Below are 25221 nucleotides of genomic sequence, written 5' to 3'. Positions count from 1 at the left end.
TATGATTACTATGCCATCAGCATGAAGATTGCTATATTAAGAAGCGTTAAATATAGGGAGAAGTTGGTCAAAGGGTACAAACTTTCAGTTATAAGATGAATAAGTTCTGGGAATCTGATGACTATAGTTAACAGTACTGTAGTGTGTACTTGAAATTTGCTAGGACAGTAGATCTTAAATCTTCTTACCACACACACACACACAAGGCAAGATGATGGATGTGTTAACTATATTCTGGTAATCATTTCACAATATATACATATAGCAAATCATGTTGTACACTTTAAATTTATACAATTTTATTTGTCAAGTATACTTCAATAAACCTGGGAGGAAAAACCATTAAGTGCCTACTGTGCTAGATACTGGGAATATAAGCGATCATCAAAACAGGCATGGTCTGTGCCCTCCTGCAGCTTTTATTTTAGTGGAAGATACAGATATTATGCTTAAACAAAAATATAATTATAAAATTTTAACTTGTGCTGGGTTCAACACAGGAAAATATAAAGTGCCCTAAGAGAGCATAACAAGGATCATAGTTTAAACTGATCCCTAATGGAAGATGCCTATTAGGAAGTAACATTTAAAGTGAGACCAGAAAGATTTGTAGAAATTAGCAAGGCAAAGAGAGGGAAGGGAAAGAAGCCTTCCTGGGAGAGGAGCGGGCTGCATGAAGGCCCTGAGGCAGAAAAGAGCTTGGCTAACGACCATACTGTGAAAGCAGTGTAAATGGAGTATCAAGAGAAGGAGAAGCATGAGAACTTGGATACTACGCAAAGGATTTGGTATTTTATTTCAAAAGCAGTAAGATGCTACTGAGGAGTTTTGAGCTGGAGAATCGTATGATCCAATTAAAATTTTAAGGTCACTCTGGCTACTGTGGACAATGGATCCAAGAGAGTTCTGCTGGCTAATGAAGAGGTCTTAGGGAAACTATGGGCCTTATTACTAATGGGAATACTACTTCAACTTTTAAAAGCTAGTTTTTAAAAATCAGACTGTCAATGAAGTGATGGTGAATGGGAAAAAATGATTGATAAACCAGTATATCTTTGAATAACCCACTAGATCAGTGCTTCTGAAACTTTAATGTACATTCAGATCACCCAGGTATTTTGTTAAAATGCAGATTCTGGTTTGGTAGGTCTGTAGTGGGGCATTTCTGCATTTCTAACAAGCTCCCAGGTGATGCCTATGCCATTGGTCCTTGGCTCACACTCTGAGTAACAAGTGACTGGGCTGTATCCTATATTCTAAATTCGACATATATTCTGTAGTATATAGTCTTTCTTCTAATACCTATCAGCCTTCTTGGTGGTCTGGCCAATTGTCAAACTTGAGTATTTAAAACTGGAGGTTTTAAGAGATGAATTAAGGTATTGAGGATGTGGAGAGACAAGTCAAATATGGCTTTTCATCCCTCCAATAAATATCCTATATATACTTCCTATCTACCTAACTAACCTGTCTGCCTACCTCCCTGCCTTAAGGTTCAGGTACATGCAGACAGGACTATATGCAGTCAAAGTGATGTCCAAGACAAGTATACAGAAATAGTATGAAGCTCTAAAACTTTACATCTAGTATCTAATGGGGTGATTTGCATAATTTATTGAGGCTTATTCTGTACCAGGTATTTGACTTGCCTTACTCCTTTAGTAGGAGAGGAACCCAGGGGCCCTCAGAGGGTAGTTTCTTGTCTAAGGATGTACAACTCAGCCCTGACATTTCATAGCAGACTATCTTACTTATTATCCTAATCATTGCTATTTTCTTTGGTGACTACAATCCTAAATGCAGAAAACTCAAGGCTCTTTATTCTATGGCTACAGGCTTTGTATTTCTGCCATGTTTCAATCATTTTATAAAGGTCCAAGGTGGTAAAGAGGCCTGTTTCTTTCTTTTTTTGGGGGTGGGGAGGAAGGAGGATGTTATCCTTTGTTAGCAATGCAACATCTCTCTGTGGCATATGAACCCAAGACCTTGGGAAATGATTGATTAAGTAAAAGGAAGTGTTTGAGATTATGCTTTATGATTGAGATCATGCTCACTGGGAAAGACAGGGTGGGAAAATTTCACACTGCCCCTGGTGATTAAGCAATGAGAGCAAAAAAATCCAGTTGTAAAAGAAACCTGAATTGTATTTTTAATTTCATAAAACAGAGTTAAACCAAACAGCTCCTGTTAATTTTCTCTACTGAGGAAGTGACAGGGAATTAATTCTACAGTCTCATTTGCTAAGAGAGAAAACTGGAATTATTAACATCTCCACAGAAATGCTAAAAGCCTCCTTACAAGTAGAGCCCAGCTAGATAGATTTTACCCAGTCCTCCAACAAACCCAAGATGTTAGTGTTTCTCCAGATAACGTTGTGTCGTTTTCGGTTTGGTTTGGTCCCCCTTCTTGCGATTGAAGAAAACGATTAAAGTGTTTAATAGGCCTTGGTTTGGCTTGAAGACTTGCAGCACCGCCAGCTTCATCGCCCTGCTTTCCAGGCTAAGGTAGGCTTCCGACGGAGGGATACTGCCAAGGCGCTTCGGCCGGCCGTAAACTCTGGGAGGAAGCCAGAAGAAAGTGAAGTTCCTGGCGCTAGCGCTTGTCCCGCTCAGAGCCCGGCGCTAGCGCATTCTTCGTGCAGTTATTGGCTGGGACTCTGCGTGCCGCTGTCGGCCAATGAAGACGCTGGAGATCTGGCCCCGGCCCGTCCCCTCTCGGCGCCCCGGGATGAGGCAGAGACCGAACAGCCGGCGAGCAAATCAACGGCATCCAGAAAGCCATGTCCGACTCGGCGCCCAGCGCCCAAGCGCTAACCCGCTGAAAGTTTCTCAGCGAAAAAGCCGGGACGATCTGGACCCCGCTAAGAGAAACTGCCTTTGAGTGAGATGGTCCCAGAAGCCTGGAGGAGCGGACTGGTAAGCAGTGGGAGAGTGGTGGGAGTTTTGCTTCTGCTTGGTGCCTTGCACAAGGCTTCTGCCGTCATTCGCTATGAGATCCTGGAGGAAAGAGAGAAAGGTTTCGCGGTGGGCAACGTGGTCACAGACCTTGGCTTGGATCTCGGCAGCCTGTCAACCCGCAGGCTCCGGGTGGTGTCTGGAGCTAGCCGAAGATTCTTTGAGGTGAACCGGGAGACCGGAGAGATGTTCGTGAACGACCGTCTGGATCGAGAGGAGCTTTGTGGGACCCTGCCTTCCTGCACCGTAACTCTGGAGTTGGTAGTGGAGAGCCCACTAGAGCTGTTCAGCGCGGAAGTGGTGATCCAGGATATCAACGACAACAATCCCGCTTTCCCTACCCGGGAAATGAAATTGGAGATTAGCGAGGCCGTGGTGCCAGGCACGCGCTTTCCGCTCGAGAGCGCGCACGATCCGGATGTGGGAAGCAACTCTTTACAAACCTACGAGCTCAGCCGAAACGAGTACTTTGCGCTTCGCGTGCAGACGCGGGAGGACAGCACCAAGTACGCGGAGCTGGTGCTGGAGCGCGCCCTGGACCGGGAAAGAGAGCCAAGTCTCCAGTTGGTGCTGACGGCGTTGGACGGAGGAACCCCGGCTCGCTCCGCCAGCCTTCCTATTCTCATCGCCGTGCTAGACGCGAATGACAATGCGCCTGCCTTCAACCAGTCCTTGTACCGGGCTCGCGTCCTGGAGGATGCACCCCCCGGCACCCGCGTGGTACAAGTCCGCGCAACGGACCTGGATGAAGGCCTCAATGGTGAAATCGTTTACTCCTTTGGTAGCCACAACCGCGCCGGGGTGCGGGAACTATTCTCCTTAGACCTTGTAACCGGAGTGCTGACAATCAAGGGTCGACTGGATTTCGAAGACACGAAACTCCACGAGATTTACATACAGGCCAAAGACAAGGGCGCCAATCCCGAAGGAGCACATTGCAAAGTTTTGGTAGAGGTTTTGGACGTAAATGACAATGCCCCGGAGATCACAGTCACCTCCGTGTACAGCCCAGTCCCTGAGGATGCCCCTCTAGGAACTGTCATCGCTTTGCTCAGTGTGACCGATCTGGATGCTGGAGAGAACGGGCTGGTGACTTGTGAAGTTCCACCAGGTCTTCCCTTCAGCCTTACTTCTTCTCTCAAGAATTACTTTACTTTGAAAACCAGCGCAGCCCTGGATCGGGAGACTGTGCCAGAATACAACCTCAGCATCACAGCTCGAGACTCGGGAGCCCCGTCCCTCTCAGCCCTTACAACACTGCGGGTGCAAGTGTCCGACATCAACGACAACCCTCCACAATCTTCCCAGTCTTCCTACGACGTTTACGTGGAGGAAAATAATCTCCCCGGGGTTCCCATACTAAATCTAAGTGTCTGGGACCCCGACGCCCCGCAGAATGCTCGCCTTTCCTTCTTTCTTTTGGAGCAAGGAGCTGAAACTGGGCTAGTGGGTCGCTATTTCACGATAAATCGTGACAGTGGCGTCGTGTCATCCTTAGTGCCCCTGGACTATGAGGATCAGCGGGAGTTCGAATTAACAGCTCATATCAGCGATGGGGGCACTCCGGTCTTGACCACCAACATCAGTGTAAACATATTTGTCACTGATCGCAACGACAACGCCCCCCAGGTCCTATACCCCCGACCTGGCGGGAGCTCGGTGGAGATGCTGCCTCGAGGTACCGCCGCTGGCCACGTGGTCACGCGGGTGGTAGGCTGGGACCCAGATGCAGGGCACAATGCCTGGCTCTCCTACAGCCTCTTGGGAGCCCCCAACCAGAGCCTTTTTGCCGTGGGGCTTCACACGGGTCAAGTCAGCACTGCCCGTCCAGTCCAGGACACAGATTCGCCCAGGCAGACTCTCACGGTCTTAATCATGGACAATGGGGAGCCGTCGCTGTCCACCACCGCGACCCTGACTGTGTCAGTAACCGAGGAATCTCCTGAAGCCCGGGCCGAGTTCCCCTCTGGCTCTGCCCCTCGTGAGCAAAATAAAAATCTCACCTTTTATCTACTCCTCTCTCTAATCCTGGTCTCGGTGGGGTTCGCAGTCACAGTATTGGGAGTGATCATATTCAAAGTTTACAAGTGGAAACAGTCCAGGGACCTATACCGAGCTCCCGTGAGCTCCTTGTACCGAACACCAGGGCCTTCTCTGCACGCAGACGCCGTGCGGGGAGGCCTGATGCCACCGCACCTCTACCATCAGGTGTACCTCACCACCGACTCGCGCCGCAGCGACCCGCTGCTGAAGAAGCCTGGCGCCGCCAGCCCCCTGGCCAGCCGCCAGAACACGCTGCGCAGCTGCGATCCGGTGTTCTATAGGCAAGTGTTGGGTGCAGAGAGCTCCCCTCCCGGACAGGTAAGAGTTAGCAAGTCATCCCATAATGATAGTAATGCTTTTTGATTCCTGCACCATGTTGTGGAAGGTATGAGGTGTTTTTTAGTGATGAAGATATTTACCTAATTATGCATCTACATTTTCACCTGGCCCTTCCTAGAGCAAACGTTGTACCTTTGTGAGGGGGATGGCCTGGCTAGAGTGTGGTTTGTAGTCTCACACAGTGTGGAGTTAATTGACTCATCTGTAGACGCAATCCACACACACCCTCAGCATTCACTTGCCATCACAACTAACCAATCTTGGTAAGGGATCTTTAAGCTATAACCCAAGATCCCAGCACTCAGAGCTTAGCTTGGTGTCATTGGGAACAAGCTGCTGGATACCTCTAACCAGTGGCAGCCGCTAGGAATATAAAAACTACCTCATTCGTCCATCTTGCAAATGATTGTGAGATCTGCATTAAAACTCATGGTTTGCTTCTAATTTTCCTTTGCCGACACAGATCCTGTACCTCATTCTCAGACGATTTTCTATGAAAGAAATAAAATTTTACACATCCTTTAAATTTTATTTCAAGCACACTACTGGAAATGATGTGTATGTTATTTACAAAATATTTTTATGTTATAGTAATAATGCATGTGCATTATAGAAAATTTGGAAAATGCATAAAATTATAAAGAAAAAGTTAAAACTAACTATAATCCCCAAATCCAAAGATAACCACCATTAATTATAAAAGTAATCATTTATTTTGAAAATAAATTCAGACAATCTAAAAAAAGATAAAGTACAAAATGAAAGTTCTTTTGTACCCGCAGTGTTATTCCCTATCCTTCCAGCATTATTCTTCTTAGGTATACACACAGTGTGAAAGGTAGGTAAACTCCTATCTTGAGAAAGGTAAAGCTTTCATTCATTCAGGATGGTGTGCAAGTGACTGCAAGGCCTTTGTCTTGGAGTGATACTTACACACACTTCCAATTGTGGGAAAATCATTGTTATTTTGTTACTAATAAGTGTATTATTGCTACCAACCCTTAGATTTGACAGTTAGACAAATGAGGCTTCACCACTTACCAACCATGAGTCCTTGGCCAAGTTAGTCTCCTTTCTAAGCCCAGTTCTCAGATGCAAAAAGGGAATAAAAAGGACTTCATAAGATTACTGCATGACACATGCACAGTGCCTGGTGTATCATACATGTTAAAAAATTCTTACTATTACCATTATTTTTTTGTTAGTTCTTTACCCACCCCAAATCTTAAACACATCTTGGAAATGAGCAAATCTGGAGACACCAAAGATGACAAAGTAGAGGCATATATGGAATGGCCAAGGAGGGATGAAAGCCAGAGAGAAACAGCTGCTGCTCTTCCGATCAGACTAGAAATCAACTGGCATTTTCCCTAGAACAATGTTCTCAAACTTGGTTACACACTAGAATCACCTAGGGATCTTGTAGAAATTCTGAAGCCCAGACCACACCCCAGACCAATTAGAGCACAATCTCTGGGGGTGGGACACAAGCATCAGTATTTTTTGAAGGTCCTCCAGTGATTCCAGTGTGCAGACAAGTTTGAAAACCACTGCCCTAGAACCTGCCAGTCTATCAGTTGGCATATTTATGAAGTAAAGTATTATTCTGGTGTTCACGGAACCAGGAGCCAGCCCTATTGGGCCAGGCTGAACTTGAAAAAATTCTGTCATGTTATTTCCTAACCTTATAACTTTACATAGATTAGATCTAGAAGAGTATTGTAGGGGAGATATAAGAAGATATGTCAATCATTTAAAGAGAAAACCTTCCTAAACTACTTGCACTTGGGCAACTGTTCTTTAAAAATCTAGAGCTGGGCAATGGGTATGGAATTTCTTTTGGGAGTGACAAAAACTTTCTACAATTAGATTGTGGTGATGGTTGCATCATTTTAGTGTAAATGAATATACTAAAAACTATTGAATTGTACACTTTAAATGAATGAATTGTATGGTATGTGATGTACATCTTGATAAAGCTGTTTAAAAAATCTAGAGGTGGGAGAATCACCTTCCTGAAATAAAAAGGTCAAATCAAGGATATGTAAGATTAAGGCTTCATGATGCTCCAGTTCTAGAAATACAGACTGTGTGCCTGTTGGTTTTGGTGCGAACTTGCAAATATAAGGAATTGAGACCTATAGGAGGTATAATTCTTGGCATTAGTAAAGGGCCAGTTTATGGTTATAGGGATGACAAACTGGTGGGAAAATCATTTAAGATGTTATAGAAAGAGGCTTTGTTTCTTACCAGATGGACCAGGGGTACAGTAGGGGATATGAGTACTGCACAGACTAGTTGTTTAGCTTAGGCAAGTCTCTTAACCTTTCTGAATTCTGGTTTCCTCATCTATAAAATAAAGATAATACCTCCTTTCAAAATTGTCATGAGAGTGAAAAGTAATGCATATAAAGTGTTTGTACTCAATGTAAAGTACTCATATAAAGTACAAGTATTCAATAAATATTTGTTGAACTAACAAATGATAATATCAATAATTCACCATTTACTGAGCATCCCTATTTGCCAGACATTGTAAAAGATGAAAAGACACAGTCCCTGCCATTATGGTACATGGAGTTCCACAGGAGACAGATATGCAAAAAAAAAAAAAAAAAAAAAAGGATAATGGAGATTTGCATAATACAAGAAGCAATGGGAGCAAAGGGAAAGAAACACCTAAGCTAGCCTGGGGAAATCAGGAAGGCTTCATAGAGGTGGTGATGCCTGAGCTAAAGGTTGAGTAGTAGTTTATCAAATAGTAAAGGGGGAAGGGGGGCAGGGAGGGGCCCTTGCAGGAAATTCCATGCAGAGGGATAATGATATTTCATTACTGCTGAAGCTTAAAGTATGTTTGTAAAACAGACAGTCTTTGCAAGAAAGTGAAGCCAGTAGGCAGGAGTTAGATCTTGAGGTTAGGTCAGGCCAAGGAGTTTTTATTTTATTATATATAGATGATAGTCATTGCAGAATTTTGAACTGACATAGATATGATATTATCAGGGATTTTTTGTTTGTTTTACAGACATTATTCTGGTAGCCATAAGTGAAATGGATTGGGGATATTGGGACTGAGGCAAACAGAACAGTTGAAGGCTATTATAATATATGAGGAGAAGACTGACAAATGCTTGAAGCACCACAGTGGCAGTATAGATGGAGAGAGATGACTGTGTAAAATCGTCAGGACTTGTTGATTACATGCCATAGGGAGTCAGGGAGAGGAATGAGTCAAGGATGACCCTCCCCATCCCTCCCTCATTCTGAATGAGGCAGCTGGGTGGACAATGGTGTCATTCACTGAGGTAGTAAATCCTGGTGTAAGAACACAGAAACCCAGATCCCTCTCTTTGAGACCAGAATATTGGTTCCTGGCCTTACCAGTCAAAAGGATATTCCTAAGGATGAAGGGTGTGGAAAACATCTGGGGACAATAAGAACCCCAGGTTTTACCACTGGTTTTGGCAGCCAGTGGTAGTCTAGGTGAGGATTCAGATGAGCTAAGAAATCTCATGTCCAGATCAGGCTGGATTTTCCTTTTTTGTCCTCTGGTATGTTTGCCACTCGGATTACAGTTTGCTGTGTTTCTGCATTTGTGCAAGGTGGTAGCCTGGCTCCTGGGACGGTCTGGATCAGGGTGAGGGTGGAGTGAGATCAAGTCTCCAGCTCCAAGAGGCTTCCTGGGGCTAAGTGAAAAGCTGGCTCTTTTGAAACAGTCTATGTTGCTAGTTAACAACATATCAAGCATACCGTGGTGTCAAATAAAGGGGATTTGTAGGCACAATGCTGTTGGTAGCTGATCTCAATCATTCAAGGAAGCTATTAAATCTGTGAACGTTAGCATTCTGCCAGGTAATGAGATCTAGTCCTTAGCGCCTCCCAGACACTGATTCTTTACTGATTTGGATCATCTCCCTCTCCTGGCTTCCTCCACCTTGCTTCACCTCCTTCCATACTGTCCTTGAAATCAATGAATGATAATTTAGTATATCACTAGCAAGTGTCTGAATAAAAAGGGTTTGGTTTCCACTGCGCCTCCTGTTACAACAAAAACGTGTACTGCATAAATGTAATTGGCTACATTAATGTGTGAGCCTTTTCTGCAAAGAGATGGATACATTTCGGAACAATCTGCAGAGAGTTTTGACTATATGGCAATGCTTCTAATTAGCTGTAGCTCTAATACAATCAGACTGAGGCAGAAGCTACTCATTTAGAATATTGGTGGATGACAACACTGGCTTGAACAAAGTGACCAGTCTCAAATGGCTACTCACTCTCTGGGCTGCAGGTTGCTAGGGCTCTGGCTGTCGCTGTTTTCCCCGCTGAAAAGGGGCGGGGGAAGTTGGTGTGTTAAGGGAAAAAAAAAAAGCCCTACATGTATGTTGTCTGCCTCTCTATAGAGGTAACAACCCGTGGAAAGAAATGCTGTTGAGCGGGAGGAAGGTGAAAAAATAGGTGGGTTTTTTGTTTTTTGTATGTGTATGTTTTTTTTTTCCTCCAATGCTGCGACGCATTAACCCTGCTGCTATTGGGATGTTCTCTGCTCAGCCTATTGGCTGAGCCCAGGAGCCGCTGCCTGCCAATCGGGTGGTGGAAGGCAGACAAATCTACCCCGCCACCAGCAAAAAACGGCGCGTAACCCTTGCGGCGCCGGCCCAGCCGCGCCAGAGCTGGCGCGGGGAAAGGGAGATAGGTGTCTCCAGCTGCTGTGGCCATTTGGGGTGGGTCGGCTTCTTCCGCTTCTCAGGACCGGGTAGAGAACTAGCAGGCGGCAGCAATGCTCCGCAAGGTGAGAAGCTGGATAGAAATCTGCAGGGGGGCTACCCTTTTGTTCCTCTGTTGCCACCTGGGTTACGTTTTTGGGCAGATCCGCTACCCGGTCCCAGAGGAGTCACAGGAAGGGACTTTTGTAGGGAATGTCGCCCAAGATTTCCTGCTGGATACAGAGAGTCTGTCAGCTCGCAGGCTGCAGGTCGCTGGAGAGGTGAACCAAAGACACTTCCGTGTGGATTTGGACAGCGGAGCCCTGCTCATCAAGAATCCAATCGATCGAGAGGCACTGTGTGGGCTCAGTGCCAGCTGCATCGTGCCCCTGGAGTTTGTAACCGAAGGGCCTTTGGAAATGTACCGAGCAGAGGTAGAAATCGTGGATGTGAATGATCACGCCCCCCGATTTCCTCGGCAGCAGCTGGACTTGGAAATTGGAGAGGCAGCTCCTCCAGGACAGCGTTTCCCCTTGGAAAAGGCTCAGGATGCAGATGTGGGGAGCAACTCCATCAGCAGCTATAGACTAAGCTCCAATGAACACTTTGCACTGGATGTCAAGAAGCGCAGCGACGGCAGCCTGGTCCCAGAGCTGCTCCTGGAGAAACCTTTGGATCGGGAGAAGCAATCAGACTACCGCCTGGTGCTGACTGCTGTGGATGGAGGGAACCCCCCAAGATCTGGCACCGCAGAACTCCGGGTATCAGTGCTGGACGTGAACGACAACGCCCCAGCCTTCCAGCAATCCAGCTACAGGATAAGTGTGTTGGAGAGTGCACCGGCCGGCATGCTGCTCATCCAGCTCAATGCCTCTGACCCGGACCTGGGTCCCAGTGGTAACGTCACTTTTTCTTTCAGTGGTCACACCCCTGATCGTGTAAGAAACCTCTTTAGCCTGCACCCCACTACTGGAAAGCTTACCCTTCAGGGGCCCCTAGACTTTGAGAGTGAGAATTATTATGAATTTGATGTTCGCGCTCGTGACGGGGGTTCTCCAGCCATGGAGCAACATTGCAGCCTTCGGGTGGATCTCCTGGATGTAAATGACAATGCCCCCCACATCACGGTGACCTCAGAGCTTGGGACTCTCCCAGAGAGTGCAGAACCTGGCACTGTGGTGGCGCTCATCAGTGTGCAGGACCCTGACTCAGGGTCAAATGGAGATGTGAGCCTCCGTATTCCTGACCACCTGCCATTTGCCCTCAAGTCTGCCTTCAGGAACCAGTTCTCCCTGGTGACTGCTGGGCCCTTGGACCGAGAGGCCAGATCCAGCTATGACATCATGGTCACTGCTTCTGATGCTGGGAACCCTCCTCTGAGTACCCAGAGGACTATTTTCCTCAATATTTCAGATGTGAATGATAACCCACCTTCTTTCTTCCAGAGATCACATGAGGTGTTTGTTCCTGAGAACAATCGCCCAGGGGACCTGCTTTGCTCCCTTGCAGCCTCTGATCCAGACTCTGGCTTGAATGCGCTTATCTCCTACTCTCTCCTAGAGCCCAGAAATCGAGATGTGTCAGCTTCCTCCTTCATCTCTCTGAACCCCCAGACAGGAGCTGTTCATGCTACTCGATCCTTTGACTATGAACAAACACAGACACTGCAGTTTGAGGTGCAGGCCCGGGATCGGGGCAACCCACCCCTTAGTAGCACTGTGACAGTTCGTCTATTTGTGCTGGACCTCAATGACAATGCCCCAGCTGTGCTCCGTCCTAGGGCCCGGCCTGGTTCCTTATGTCCCCAAGCACTGCCTCCATCAGTTGGTGCTGGCCACCTAGTCACAAAGGTGACTGCTGTGGACTTGGATTCAGGTTACAACGCTTGGGTTTCATATCAGCTCCTGGAGGCCCCAGATCCCAGCCTGTTTGCAGTCTCTCGCTATGCTGGGGAGGTACGGACGGCTGTTCCCATCCCAGCTGATCTCCCACCACAGAAGTTGGTCATTGTGGTAAAGGATAGTGGTAGCCCACCACTCTCTACCTCCGTTACTCTCCTAGTGTCCTTGGAGGAAGACACTCATCCAGTTGTTCCTGATCTTCGAGAATCTTCAGCTCCAAGGGAAGGAGAATCCCGCCTGACCCTCTACTTGGCTGTATCACTAGTGGCAATTTGCTTTGTCTCCTTTGGCTCATTCGTGGCACTGCTCTCTAAGTGTCTGCGTGGGGCTGCCTGTGGAGTGACCTGCCTTCCTGCTGGCACCTGTGCCTGTCTCACCCGATCTCGAAGGAGGGAGGGGCTTCCTCCTTCCAATGGGATCCTCCGAATCCAGCTAGGGTCAGATGATCCTATCAAGTTTGTTGATGTGGGTGGCCACTCTCATGGCTGTACACCCTTGGCTTCTGCACCCACTCGGAGCGATAGCTTCATGATGGTGAAGTCACCCAGTGCACCTATGGCAGGGGAGCCTGTTCGCCCAAGCTGCCCACCCTCTGATCTTCTCTATGGGCTAGAGGTGAGACCTTTACAGGCTCAGCCAATGCCTGAGGGTTATTCTGATCCAGGCATATGGCTGGGCCATGTCCCAGAGAGTACTAGCCTCTCTGTAAGAGCCTGTAGTGATGTCACCATTTTTGTGAGTGGTAACTATGTGGTAGATGCTGTGCTTTAGAAGTGTTTTGTGAATTAACCAGGGAGTTGTCACAGATTAGTACTTGGGGGTGGGTTATGCCCTTATCTGAGAGTAAGAAATGAAAATAAGTGATCAAGAGCCAGAGTATTGTGGAAGCATGCTACCAGAATGTGGGAGCATACAAGGCTATAGTGCATAAGGGTAGGATGCACCAGGCAGTCACCTAAACCCAGGTGACTCTTTCTCTACTCTTCCTGAATGAGGGGGCCAGGTTCTGGACTACCTTAACTCTAAGTTACCATTTCCCAATGGATTGAGGAGAGCTAGTGTCTTTGCCCCACAGTATCAAGTACACCCTAGTCCATTGTAAAGGGAACTCTGCTTGAAACACAGCAGAGAGCACAAAGAGGAAAGAGCCAAGGGAGTGGAGAGGCATCAAAGTAGAAGCAGAGATCTTTAGTCCAGGTCTTTCGGAGGCCCAATCAAGTCCCCACTGTGGGATTTGAGCTAGATGCAGTCGATTGAGGGCAGGGGAGTATTACCTTTTTGGGAAAAAAACAGTAAGTGAAATCACTTAATGTCAGAAAACTGGTTTACAGCATGCTGCTGTAATTCATAGAGACAGCCACTCTCGGAGTCTTTAAGTAGAGTTCTTCTGAATTGGTGAAACCATAAATCCTAGAGGCCATGCCTAGACTCTAGTCACTCTCCTGGTGACCTGAATCAGTCCCATAAATGTTCCCCCTACCACAAACTGTGATGGTCATTCCATAGCTGAAGTCTGGGATCTCAGGAGAGCTGAGTCCTATAGCCATCAGCTGACATGGAGGTTCCTCAAAGCACTGCTGGAGAGTCAGAGCAAGACTCTGCAGGGTCCTAACGAAATTTTTCTCTCACCTTAGCAGCATTTAGTAGGATGACGGAGGGTGGGGGGAAGCGTGGATTTTGCTTCTCTCTCCCAGAAGGACAAAGTTTTGGTGGTTCAAGCAAAGTAGTGGAAGCTTCCGAAGTCATGCAGGAAGTTGCTGGGACAGGACACTGAGAAGTTCTGTACCACTTTGTCTTCCTGTTGAGTGCCATCTGAGCTGTCAAACTTTGCTGCCAAGGGGGCTGAATCAACCTGCAGCACGAAATGAGTGGGGAGGTAGAAGGCTTCTGTGACACAGATTTGCAGCGCCTGTTCCTAAGGTTTCCAGGACTGAGGAGACTTTATAATTGGTTGAGAGCAGACAGACTTTTTAGCCAATCAGACTCAGAGCTGAGGTGGGAGATCTGCTCTTCCTGCCCACCTCTCCTCCCCCAGCTCCCCAGCTCCACTCAGATTTAATTCCCCTCCCCCCCCACCCCCGCCATTTGGTGACTAAGAAGAACTGCTGCAGGCAGACAGACCTCGGAGCAGTTTTTAAGAGGCTGGAAGGAGACATAGGAGATTTCAGCTGCTACATTCCAAGCTCTGGGTCTACCTTGGAGACAGGACAGCACAGAGTCAGTGTCCAGGAAGGGACTTCTGGGTCATGGGGCCCAAGACACCCCCACAGCTCGCTGGGAAATGGCAAGTGCTGTGCATGTTGTCCTTGTGCTGCTGGGGCTGGGTGTCTGGGCAGCTTCGTTACTCAGTGGTGGAGGAGTCTGAGCCGGGGACGCTGGTGGGGAATGTTGCCCAGGATCTAGGCTTAAAGGTGACAGATCTGTTGAGCCGCCGACTGCGGTTGGGCTCTGAGGAGAATGGACACTATTTTTCCCTGAGCTTGATGAGTGGTGCTCTGGCAGTGAATCAAAAGATTGACCGAGAAAGCCTGTGTGGAGCCAGCACCAGCTGTCTGCTGCCAGTGCAGGTGGTGACTGAACACCCCCTGGAACTAATCCGTGTAGAGGTAGAGATCCTGGATCTCAATGACAACTCTCCTAGGTTTGCCACCCCTGAGCGAGAGATACGCATCTCGGAATCAGCTGCCCTTGGGGCACGATTTCCACTGGATAGTGCCCAGGATCCAGATGTGGGGACCAATACTGTGAGCTTCTACACTCTAAGCCCCAGCATCCACTTCTCTCTGAATGTGAAGACCCTAAAAGATGGGAAGCTGTTCCCAGAGCTGGTGCTAGAGCAGCAACTCGACCGTGAAGCCCAGGCAAGACATCAGCTGGTACTCACTGCTGTGGATGGGGGTATCCCAGCCCACTCAGGGACCACCCTCATCTCTGTCACTGTGCTGGACATCAATGATAATGCTCCAACCTTCCAGTCCTCAGTTCTACGTGTGGGACTCCCTGAGAATGCACCCATGGGTACACTGCTGCTCCGCCTTAATGCCACTGATCCAGATGAGGGCACCAATGGCCAACTAGACTATTCTTTTGGAGATCATACATCTGAAGCAGTGCGGAATCTCTTTGACCTAGACCCTAGCAGTGGAGCAATCCATGTATTGGGTCCCATAGACTTTGAGGAGTCAAGTTTCTATGAAATTCATGCAAGAGCCCGTGACCAGGGACAGCCAGCCATGGAAGGCCACTGTGTGATTCAAGTGGATGTGGGAGATGACAATGACAATGCCCCAGAGGTACTACTGGCCTCTTTAGTCAACCCTGTCCTGGAGAACACACCAGTGGGCACAGTAGTGGGATTGTTTAACGTGCGGGACCGAGACTCAGGGAAAAATAGTGAAGTGAGCCTTGATATCTCTCCAGACCTGCCATTTCAGATTAAGCCTTCTGGGAACCACTACTCACTGCTAACCAGCCAGCCCTTGGACCGTGAGGCCACATCCCACTATATCATTGAGCTGCTGGCCAGTGATGCAGGCTCACCTCCCCTGCATGCACATCTCACCATCAGGCTCAACATTTCAGATGTTAATGACAATGCACCCTTCTTCACCCAGCAGCTCTACACTGCTTACATCCCAGAAAACCAGCCTCCAGGCTCCCTTCTCTGCACTGTGGCTGCCTCTGATCCAGACACTGGGGATAATGCCCGCCTCACCTACTCCATTGTTGGGAATCAGATTCAGGGAGCCCCAGCCTCCTCCTTTGTGTATGTCAACCCTGAAGATGGGCGGGTCTTTGCCCAGCGTACCTTTGACTATGAATTGCTGCAGATGCTGCAGATCGTGGTAGGGGTTCAAGACTCTGGCTCTCCTCCATTGCATGCCAACACATCTCTGCATCTGTTTGTCCTAGACCAGAATGATAATGCCCCAGCTGTGCTGCACCCAAGACCAGGCCAGGAACTCTCAGTCCCCCAGCGTCTCCCTCGCTCTGCTCCTCCTGGCTCCTTGGTCACCAAGGTGACAGCAGTGGATGCTGATGCAGGCCACAATGCATGGCTCTCCTATTCACTGTTGCCACAGTCCACAGCCCCAGGACTGTTCCTGGTGTCTGCACATACTGGTGAGGTGCGCACAGCCCGGGCCTTACTGGAGGATGACTCTGACACCCAGCAGGTGGTGGTCCTGGTGAGGGACAATGGTGACCCTTCACTTTCCTCTACAGCCACAGTGCTGCTGGTTCTGGAGGACAAGGACCCTGAAGAAATGCCCAAATCCAGCGACTTCCTCACACACCCTCCTGAGCGTTCAGACCTTACCCTTTACCTCATTGTGGCTCTTGCAGCCATCAGTCTCTTATCCTTAGTCACCTTCACCTTTCTGTCGGCTAAGTGCCTTCGGGGGCATGCAGACGAGGATGGGGGTGGGGGCTGGTGCTGCAGGCACCAGGACTCACCCTCCCGGGACTTCTATAAACAGTCCAGCCCCAGCCTACACGTGAGCTCAGATGGCACGCTCAAGTACATGGAGGTGACGCTGCGGCCCACAGACTCGCAGAGCCATTGCTACAGGACGTGCTTTTCACCAGCCTCGGACGGCAGTGACTTCACTTTTCTAAGGCCTCTCAGCGTCCAGCAGCCTTCAGCCCTGGCGCTGGAGCCTGACACCTTCCGGTCCCGCTCTAACACGCTGCGGGAGCGGAGCCAGGTGAGGGGCTGGGCGCGACCCCTGAGGGCGGCAATGGAGAAGCCGCCTCATAAGGGACCTTGAACTTGCATCCACAACTCTCCGGCGGGCGGGCTCGTCCGCTAGCTGCGCTCCACCCGATTGTCGGGACCCTTTGGACTGATTGCGTGGAACCAGAGATGTAGCCGAGGCAGGCATGGGGCTCTGAGCCCTGGGAGATGGTGGTGATTGTGGGCGAGGGGGCTAGGACCGATCCCCGCCCCCACACTCAGAAACGGCTGGGGCCTGGCGATGTTTCTGGCGATTTCCGCCTGGGTCGGGGGTCCCGGGTGGAGGCAGATCACGCCCGCAGCAGCCTCCTAGGCTGGGCGCCGGCCTGCTCCCCCGGTCTCTAGGTTTCTTCCTACGTTTATCTCCTGTCCCTCGATCTGTGACTTCGCTGTTCTTCTCACCCTCCTTATTCCCACATCAAACAAACGCATCTGTGGACAGGACACAGGTGCACACGCAGGGCTCACGCGTGTCCTCCCTGCGGAACACACCCACGGGCCACACCCAGCGCCCGGGCTCGCCGCGCCTCACCTGCACACACGCGCGCCTCTCGCGCTTGGCTTTACACGCACGCCGCCTTTCACGGCCAGCCGCTGGTTGCCAGGTTCACACGCTCGGGCTGTCCCCGGCCCACCCGGCCTCCCTCCCCCGCTGCCGGCTTCAGAGGTGCTCAGTACTCACCGCTGACCGAGCGCGCTGGCGAGGATCCCGGGTCGTGGCCTCCTCTCCGCTCCGCCCGGGCTGGGCCGGGTCGCCTCCGGGCTGGCCTGGGCCAGGTGGCGGCGCCTGGAGCGCGGGAGCCACTCTGGGCGCTCTAGACGCGGGGCGGGCAGGACTCTATGACCCGCGGGCCGGCCAGTCCCGCTGGGCCTGGGGCTCCCGGCGGAGGGCGGCGGCGCCTCCAGCCCAGAACCCGCGGGTGGGCAGGAGGGCCAAGCTGCTTGTGGCCCTAGGGGCGGCAGGGCCCGGCCTTAGGCGAATAAGCAGGCCTACAGGACAGGCAGCCTGGGACCTCAGTGGCACCGGAGGCCACGTCCTCTCGCAGGAAGTGGGAGCCTGGTGCACCCCGGCTCTGGAGCTCAGAGACAGGCTTTTAGCTCTGTCGTGACCACAGTGTGCCCAGCGATCTAGGATCAGGGCTTTGGGGGTGACCAAAGTATCTGAGACTCTGGCAAGTCCTTCCTTCCCTGGTGGATGGAAAGCCACAGCCTCTGCCAGATGCCAGGGTGCCCTCATATATGGGGCAACTATAATAGTGAAAAGCACAGGTTTCCAGGACCCTGGGAGCTTTGATTCAAAATATATCTATGCCCCACTGTGCCCCTACTGAATCAGAATTGTATTTTGAAACAACACCCCTAAGTGATTTTGACAGCCGACTGAGAGAGCCTTACTACACACCTCCTCTGAGAACCACAGCATTTCAGTTGCTCTTCCCAACACTTTTGTTGGATAGGTACTGGCATCCCCACTTTGTAACTGAGTTTCACACAGGTCAAGTGACTTGCTCAAGTTCATAGGGTAAGTGATAAAGATCTAGGCCTGTCTAACTCCAGAATTTGTGCTTTCAATCACTGGGTGCCTATAAAGCTGGAGGACAGGAGGGACGGTATGCATCTGCCGGAATGGGGCAGAAGTGGGGATCTTTCCCGCTTAGGGCCTTCCGTGTGGAGAAGGCTTCTGAGGCTCCTTATCCTTGAGCAGCACTAACTGAACTTGGACCCGCCGTCCTCATGTAGGTTGTGAGTTTTGCCCAGCACCACTCCGCCAATCTGTCAGAGTTCCTGCATGTCTGTGTAGATTCTGCCGTGCCTAAGAATACAGTGGCTGAGGGCTGGACATCCCTGTGCCCTTCCCCACAGCAGTCCTGGAATGGTGTGGTGACTCCTGTTGCACCTTGAATGCCAATTTTCTGGGTTCTGCTCACAGCACTGCCACTTGTGAGCCTCAGAGTATGTCACTTGGCTGCCCTGGGTCTTCCTTCTCCCCAGTGTAATCGGAGATGCTCACACCTTCTCTGCTCCTGGGAGTGAGTGTGAGAATTAATTACCAGCACACCCCAGAAACGGGGAGGAAATGGCTCTAGGAGTGCTCCATGTGAGGGTGCAATGGGATACACACCCTCTGGAGAGGCTGGGAGGGAATCAGGAGTGAATTGCTGGCCAGAGTCCCACACCTTCATTCAGGTGGGAGATGGCTACAAATGAGCCCCTTGGGAACCCTGGAGTCTTAGCTGGCTTTGCTTGGAGGCTGTGGGAGCTTGATCTCTGCTGGGCTCCATCCCAACCGTTTTCTGTATCCCAGACAGAGTGGCCTTGTTCTCTCCTTCTTAGTCACAGCCATTGTCTGGCATGAGCTCTGGGGTGAGAGGTGTCCTGGGGCTTGGATGCCCTGCAAAGGCCCAGTCTGGCATGACTCCTAAATTAATAATGTATTTAGCTGTGGGAAGGGATCCTTGAGAGCCAAGGGCCTAGAGGAGGTGTCCCTCTGAATGTGTTAGAGCATAACCTGGCACAAAAAGGGTTACCCGGAGCAGCAGCCATCTTGCTGCAGAGGATGCTTTGTCCCCAGCTGAGGAGCTGAATAAATTCTTTCTAGGGCTGACAGAATTCTCATCTAAAAGCCTCCTCTGGCGCTTTTGGGGGCCTTCTCTGCACCCCTCCCTCCTGGTTCCGCAGAAGACACGTTCAGCCCTTGAATCTCAGCTCAGAAGCTTTGAGTCTGGGGGCAGGGAGGAGGGGCCATTTCTTTAGCAAAGGAATCTGGGTTTGCTCTCTGTGGTCAGATAAATGTTATTTTCTCTCTTTGTCGCTGGTACCTCAGACCTGTGAGACCTGAGTTGTATTTTGTCTTTGAAGATGTCTACCCCTTGCTGATCTCACCCCATTTTCATCTCTGTGTCCACTCCCCTCTTTCCCCCCAGTCCATCCCCAGGGGCTCGGGTGATGTTCTGACTTCTCTGGGTACTCAGTCCCTTTCCCTCTGTTTTCTCTACAGCAAGCCCCGCCCAACACGGACTGGCGTTTCTCTCAGGCCCAGAGACCTGGCACCAGCAGGTAGGTGACTGCCTCTCCAGCCCACCCTCTTCTCTGCGGCATTTTCTCAGCGATGACGTGGGAGGAGGTGGGGGGAGGGCTCAGCATTTGCTACAAATGGCTTCTCCCCTCTGTTCCAGATTTCAGGGAGATTTTTGTATATTGGGAACCAGAAGGAAGAGGCGCCTACTCTGGCTATTTTGGAAGCTCAATTCACACACTCATCCTCTCCCTTCTCCCCACCATATGAAACTTTTCCTATCTTCTTGGGGCTCTGTGGGACCAAAGGATAGTCTTAAGGTGGTCTCTGGGTGGAGAGGAAGCTTTTTATACCCATCTACTGCTTTCATCCTTCTGCCAAAAGTTGGGCTGGGCTCCATCCTGACCTGGGGGTTCAGGTAGAAAAATTCTGGGACAGGAGGAGGAGTGGAGAAGCTGTCTTAAGTCAGAGCCTCCTCGAGAGCCCGCAGGAGAGAGCAGAGGCAGAGGGGAAGGAGGTCAGGCAGCTGTGGGGAGAGCAGAGACAGCACAGCTGGAGGTGGGGCTGAGGAGGAGAGCCCAGGCTGGGAGCTCTGGGGGCAGGTCTCCCTCTTCCAGGCTGCCCTCTGGTCCCTGCCCTCTCTGTCTGCAGGCTTTTTGTCTCTGCCACTCTCTCTTATCTCTGCATCCTTACCTCAGTCTCTATCTCAGTTTGCAATCTCTCCCTCTCTTTCCAGGTCTCTATCTCAGTTTCTGTCTTTATTACTGCATCTCAGTCCCTACCATTTGTGTCTACTTGCATTGATCTGTGCCTTACACTGCGCCTGCCACGGCTAGGTGCTCGATAGCTGTGGAATCAATGAATAAATGTGACTCTTCCTTAGTCTCAGTCTCTGTTTCTCCTTTTCTCTCTGTGTCTGCCTTCCTGTCTCTGACCTTGACCTCTATTCTGTCTCTCCTTCCTTCATCATTTCCTGGTGTCCTTGTGTTCCTCTATCTCCAGACTTGCTTCTCAGTCCCTCACTGCTTCTGCTCTCCTCTCTGTTCTCAGCCTCTCTGTGTCTCTTTCCTTGTCTCTGTCTCTCTTTGTATATCTTTCTAAGTCTTTAGCTTGTCTCTTTGTGCCTCGCTGAGTCTCTTTCTACGTTACTCTTTCTTTATCTCTGTTTCTCTTTTATCCTATCTTTTACTTTGTATCCCTGTCTCTCTCTCTCTCATTTCTCTGTACTTATGGGCAAGCCAGCACATGCATGCCCCCCTACACGCACTCTACCCCCCCTGCCCCTCACACACAGAGCCTTTGATCACCACTCTACACCACACGCCCTCCCCTCCAGGCTGGCCCAGCTGCTCATTTCATGCGGGTTTGAATCCCTGCTGAGCTAGGAACCCCCTGTGAGGAGGGGAAGGGAAACTTCAGTGGAAAGACCTTCACTTGGTCTGAGGGGTGTGGGGTGGGTGCTGGGCCAGGCCTCCCTGGTAGAAGTCAGGAGCCTGGAGGAGTCCAAGGAGCTCAGGAGAGAGAAGGAGAGAGTAACTCCTCACTTGTTGGGCACTTGCTGCCCACACTTCCCAGGATGCTACCGTGCTGTCACAAGAACCCAGGAGACCTTGGTGTATGGTGGAGACTCCAGCTCCTGGGCATGTGCAGTTCTGCCACTGGTATTAGGATATCAAGACACTTCCTGGAAGGCCCTTAGAAGGCAGCAAACCAGATGGCTTGGACTGCCCTTGCTCCTCCCTTGACCCCAGCTGTCTCGTTTCTCCCTACTAGCCTTCCCAGCCTTCCCATAGGTTATCCATTAGGTCATTCATGTATTCAGGTATTCATTCAAGTAGTCATTCATTCAGCAAATATTTATTGAGCATCTACTATGAGCCAGGTCCTGTGCTAACCACTGGCCTATAAGAGTAAATAAGCAGACATGATCCTTGAACTCACAGATTTCCAGGCTAGCAAGTGAAACAGAAAATTGACAACAAATCTGGTTACAAATCACAAGTTCTGAGAAGAAGAAGATAATGTGAGTGTAATGGGGGAGGGGGATAGAGGAGGCCTCCAGGAGGAGGTGACATTGAGCTGAGGCGATGAGAAGTACTGGGCAGGTTTTGTTCCCTTTACCCACTCCCACCCCAGGCCAGATACTGGCCCTGAAACAGAATCCACCACTGAAGCTGGAAGCCCCTCCAGTTCCTCTGAGGTGTCCTCTGGGTTGAGGACCTTACTTCTGCCTCAAGTCCCCCCTCATCATGTGAGAGACCTGGTGGCCTGAAATGCACGCAGGAGCTCTTGGCAGCTGGAGAAGGCTCAGGAACACTCCCTTCCTTAGTTAACTTGAGGGGTGTGAGACAAACATTTCTGATTTAGCTCCAAAGGCCCAGATGAAATAAGTATTCAGGGCCCAGTCCAGCCACTGGCACCCCCCCTCCTTCATTCATTCAATAAACAGTTAGTAAGCCTCTACTGTAGGCCAGGTAGTACTCTAGGTGTAGGAGATGTAAAAGAGACAAGTTCCTGCCCTCGAGAAGTTTACAGTGTGTTGAGGGAAACAAATATTAATCAAATAATCACAAAAGATAGATGTAAGGTGGCAGGTATCATAAGTGCTATGAAGAGCAGTGCCTGGAGGTGAGAGCGTAAAGTAGGGATTTGACCTGGTCAGGGAGCAGGAGGACATCCAGGAGGAAATGAGTTATGCTGAGATCTGAAAGATGAATATGAATTAACCAGCTGAAGGAAAGAGGGAAGAGCATTCCAGGTGGTGGGAAGGGCATATGCAAAGGCCCTGTGGTGAGGTCCCTTAGGATCAACAGAACGACAGGGAGTTTTTTCTTTGCTGCCATTTTGATGAGTAAATTGGAGTGAGAAGATGAAGAGGGGAGATTTCTTTTATTCAGTCTAACCCTGGTTCCAGCCCTCCACTGCTTCTCTGCCCCACTCCCTCCCCACCATCTTGGCTAGTGGCACACCAGGTTCAGAGCAGGGCTAGTGTTGAGTTCTTCAGTAAACCTGATTCAAGTTCAAGTCAGCACTGGGTCACATTTCCTAGACAAAAGGGAAAAAGACTCACGTTCTTAAGTCCCTGCCTGCCAGGTGCTCTACCTCCCCACCAATATCCCTTCTCAGGTCATCCTTTTGGCTTCTTATCCCAACAGCTGTTATCTCAAGCTCTGAATCCAGCAAGCCAGTTCTCCCTTCTCAGGCTGTAACCCAGGCTCCACCCTGCAGCTGTTTCCCACCTCTGCACAGAGAAGAGAGTCTCCACTTGGCTTCCTCTGGTCTCTACTCTGTTCTCCTTTGATGGCTCAACACTACCCTTCCCCAACTCTGGATTCCCTTCTATTCCCCCTCCTCTGAGAGACCTCTCCTTGCTCTTCCTCAGTTTGATTAGTCATTCAACAAACAAATAAATAGAAACTTGTTTTTTTTTTCAGCTTTTAAAAGAATACATGCTCACTATAGAAACATGAGAAATAGAGAAAAAAATTAAAAGAAAAAGAACTCTAATTTCACAACCCAGGGAAACCACCACTAACATTGTTTTTAATATGGAACATTTCAAATCTGTATAAAAGCAGTAAGAATGGTATAATGAACCTCTACGATCCCACTATCCAGCTTCGACCAATGCCTTACCTCGTTCCGCTTCTATCTCCACTCCCGTCCTCCCTTGAGTTATTTTGAAGCAAGTCTCAGCCATCATATAATTTCATCTGAGTCTTCACTATCTTTAACAGGTGATTCTTTTTTTAAACACATATGTACCAAAAATAGCATTAACAAACTAATAATTAGTATATTAATAATAAATAATATAATATTAATAAACAAATGTTTTCAAATAGCCAGTCAGTATTCACATTTCCCCAATTGTCTATCTCACTCTTTCTGTTCATTTTTTTGCATACTTATCCAAATGAAGGCCCACATTTTGTATTTTTTTGAGCACCTCAAATCTCTTAAGCTCTTTTAATATTTTCCTATTTATATTTCTAGACCTTTTCTTTGTGTAGTCAGCATGCACAGGCTTCTTCCTCTTCTTTTTCTTTTTTAAATTTGATTCACCTAAATAAATCGTTCACAAACTTTTTCACGGAATATCAAGAACTTTCATTCCTAGTCAAGGCTGGTATATTTCTCACCAGTTTGGGATTTTTTTTTAGTAATCGAGGTCATACTTTCCATCAGTGTTATAGCCTGTTCTTTTCTCTCTTTGCCATATATATCATGAGAATTTCCCCATGTCAGTAAAAAATTCTTCAGAAGTCATTTAATTGTTGCATAACAGCCCCTCATATGGACACATGCATATATTTTAAAATGCTGATAGGCTTTTACGATGTTAAAAAAATACAGAGGCATTTATATTTTAAGCCAGTTAAATTCAGGCTGTTGTCCAGGGTGCCTTCCTAGAGTTCTCCTTTTTTTGAGCATGATGCAGGGGGCATCTGACCACAGTCCAGCCTCTGAGGTGCTCCCTCACCCTCACACCTTGCACGCCAGAACCCACACTCCTTAGGGCCAGAACTGTATCTCTGTCCCTAAACCCTAGGGCCTGTCACAGACACTGGTACCCAGGGGGCACTTGGAAAGTGGTCAAATGGATATAGGCCATCCCCTCCACTGTTATTTTTCACTGTTCCTCAAACCCTAGGAGAGTCCCTGATCCCTGCTGAAGCCCCGTATGTTGTCGCCTATAGGATCGTACGTAGGCTTTGGAGTCCCGTTAGGCCTCTTTCAGGTTGCAGCTCTGCCCGTTACCAGCTTGTGACTTTGGGAAAGTCTCTCAACTTCTCTGAGCCCCGAGTTCATCTGCTGGCAAATAAGAATAATCATAACACTTATCTGCGGCTGGTTCTGGCGCTGAAATAGACAGTCCATATAATTTATTCAGCGCAGAACCCAGAGAATAGGAAGCTCTCAGTAAATGGTTCAAAAAGAAGTTTCTCCCCCTACACTCTCTCTTGCCCAACTTCAAAGAGCTGGCAGGCTGCCCATGTGCTTGATCTCCAGCCTTCAACAGTTCCCAAGAATCCTCCTGACAGCCCAGCCCATGGTTCCAGGCCCTCCCTCCCACTCACCTTTATTCCCTCAACACCACTACCCACCCCCCACAGGGCGTCCTCCTAACCTGGATTCTGACCCTGTTGTCTACCCCACAGCCCCAAAGCTCTTCTCCGGCTGCCGCCCCCCTCCGCCTCCTCTCCCCACTCTATCCCCACCTGGGCCTGAGCCCACCTGCCTCATCCCTGAGCCCTCAGGCAGGCCCAGGGAGAGCTCAGTAGGGCTGCAAGGAACGACCTCTGGATTTTCATGGAGACAGAGGCGGCTGAGGCCCCATCACTGGGCTCCTGTCCTCCCAGATGTCTGTATCCTCAACCCCGAGTCCTCTCCCAGGAGCAAGGGTGACTTTTGAATATTTAACTCCTATCATGACAACCCCACCCCCACCCCGTCCCCTTTAAACACCTCAGTGGCTTCCCAGAGCTCTTAGGATGAGACCAAAATCTTTGGCGTCCACTCTGCA

At 49.4% G+C, this 25221-nt stretch overlaps 1 protein-coding gene and 1 long non-coding RNA gene across 25 annotated transcripts in view; one reads left to right on the top strand and one right to left on the bottom strand.

Annotated features, from left to right (window-relative positions):
* The window catches only part of LOC103550704 (protocadherin gamma-C4), a 172275-nt gene that overhangs the window by 136916 nt on the left and 10138 nt on the right, over positions 1–25221 (top strand). For 20 of the 24 annotated variants that reach the window (XM_070570588.1, XM_070570585.1, XM_070570586.1 and 17 more), the window contains one exon: positions 19677–19735. In XM_070570588.1, the coding sequence (XP_070426689.1) occupies positions 19677–19735 (59 nt within the window). Of the gene's footprint in view, positions 1–1917; positions 5316–9675; positions 16650–19676; positions 19736–25221 lie in introns of those variants that run through there. The other 4 variants (XM_070570568.1, XM_070570567.1, XM_070570565.1 and 1 more) reach the window with 4 other exon arrangements.
* LOC139075290 (uncharacterized) lies at positions 22604–24540 on the bottom strand. Its single transcript, XR_011525526.1, has 3 exons — positions 24403–24540; positions 23331–23437; positions 22604–22739 (listed from the first exon to the last, which is right to left on the bottom strand). It is a non-coding gene; the product is annotated as an uncharacterized lncRNA (long non-coding RNA).

Source organism: Equus przewalskii, chromosome 13 (assembly GCF_037783145.1).
Source record: "Equus przewalskii isolate Varuska chromosome 13, EquPr2, whole genome shotgun sequence".
In the NCBI taxonomy this organism is placed as follows: domain Eukaryota; kingdom Metazoa; phylum Chordata; class Mammalia; order Perissodactyla; family Equidae; genus Equus; species Equus przewalskii.
The sequence above is the reverse complement of the archived record's forward strand: the minus strand, read 5'-3'. Positions and strand labels throughout refer to the sequence as shown.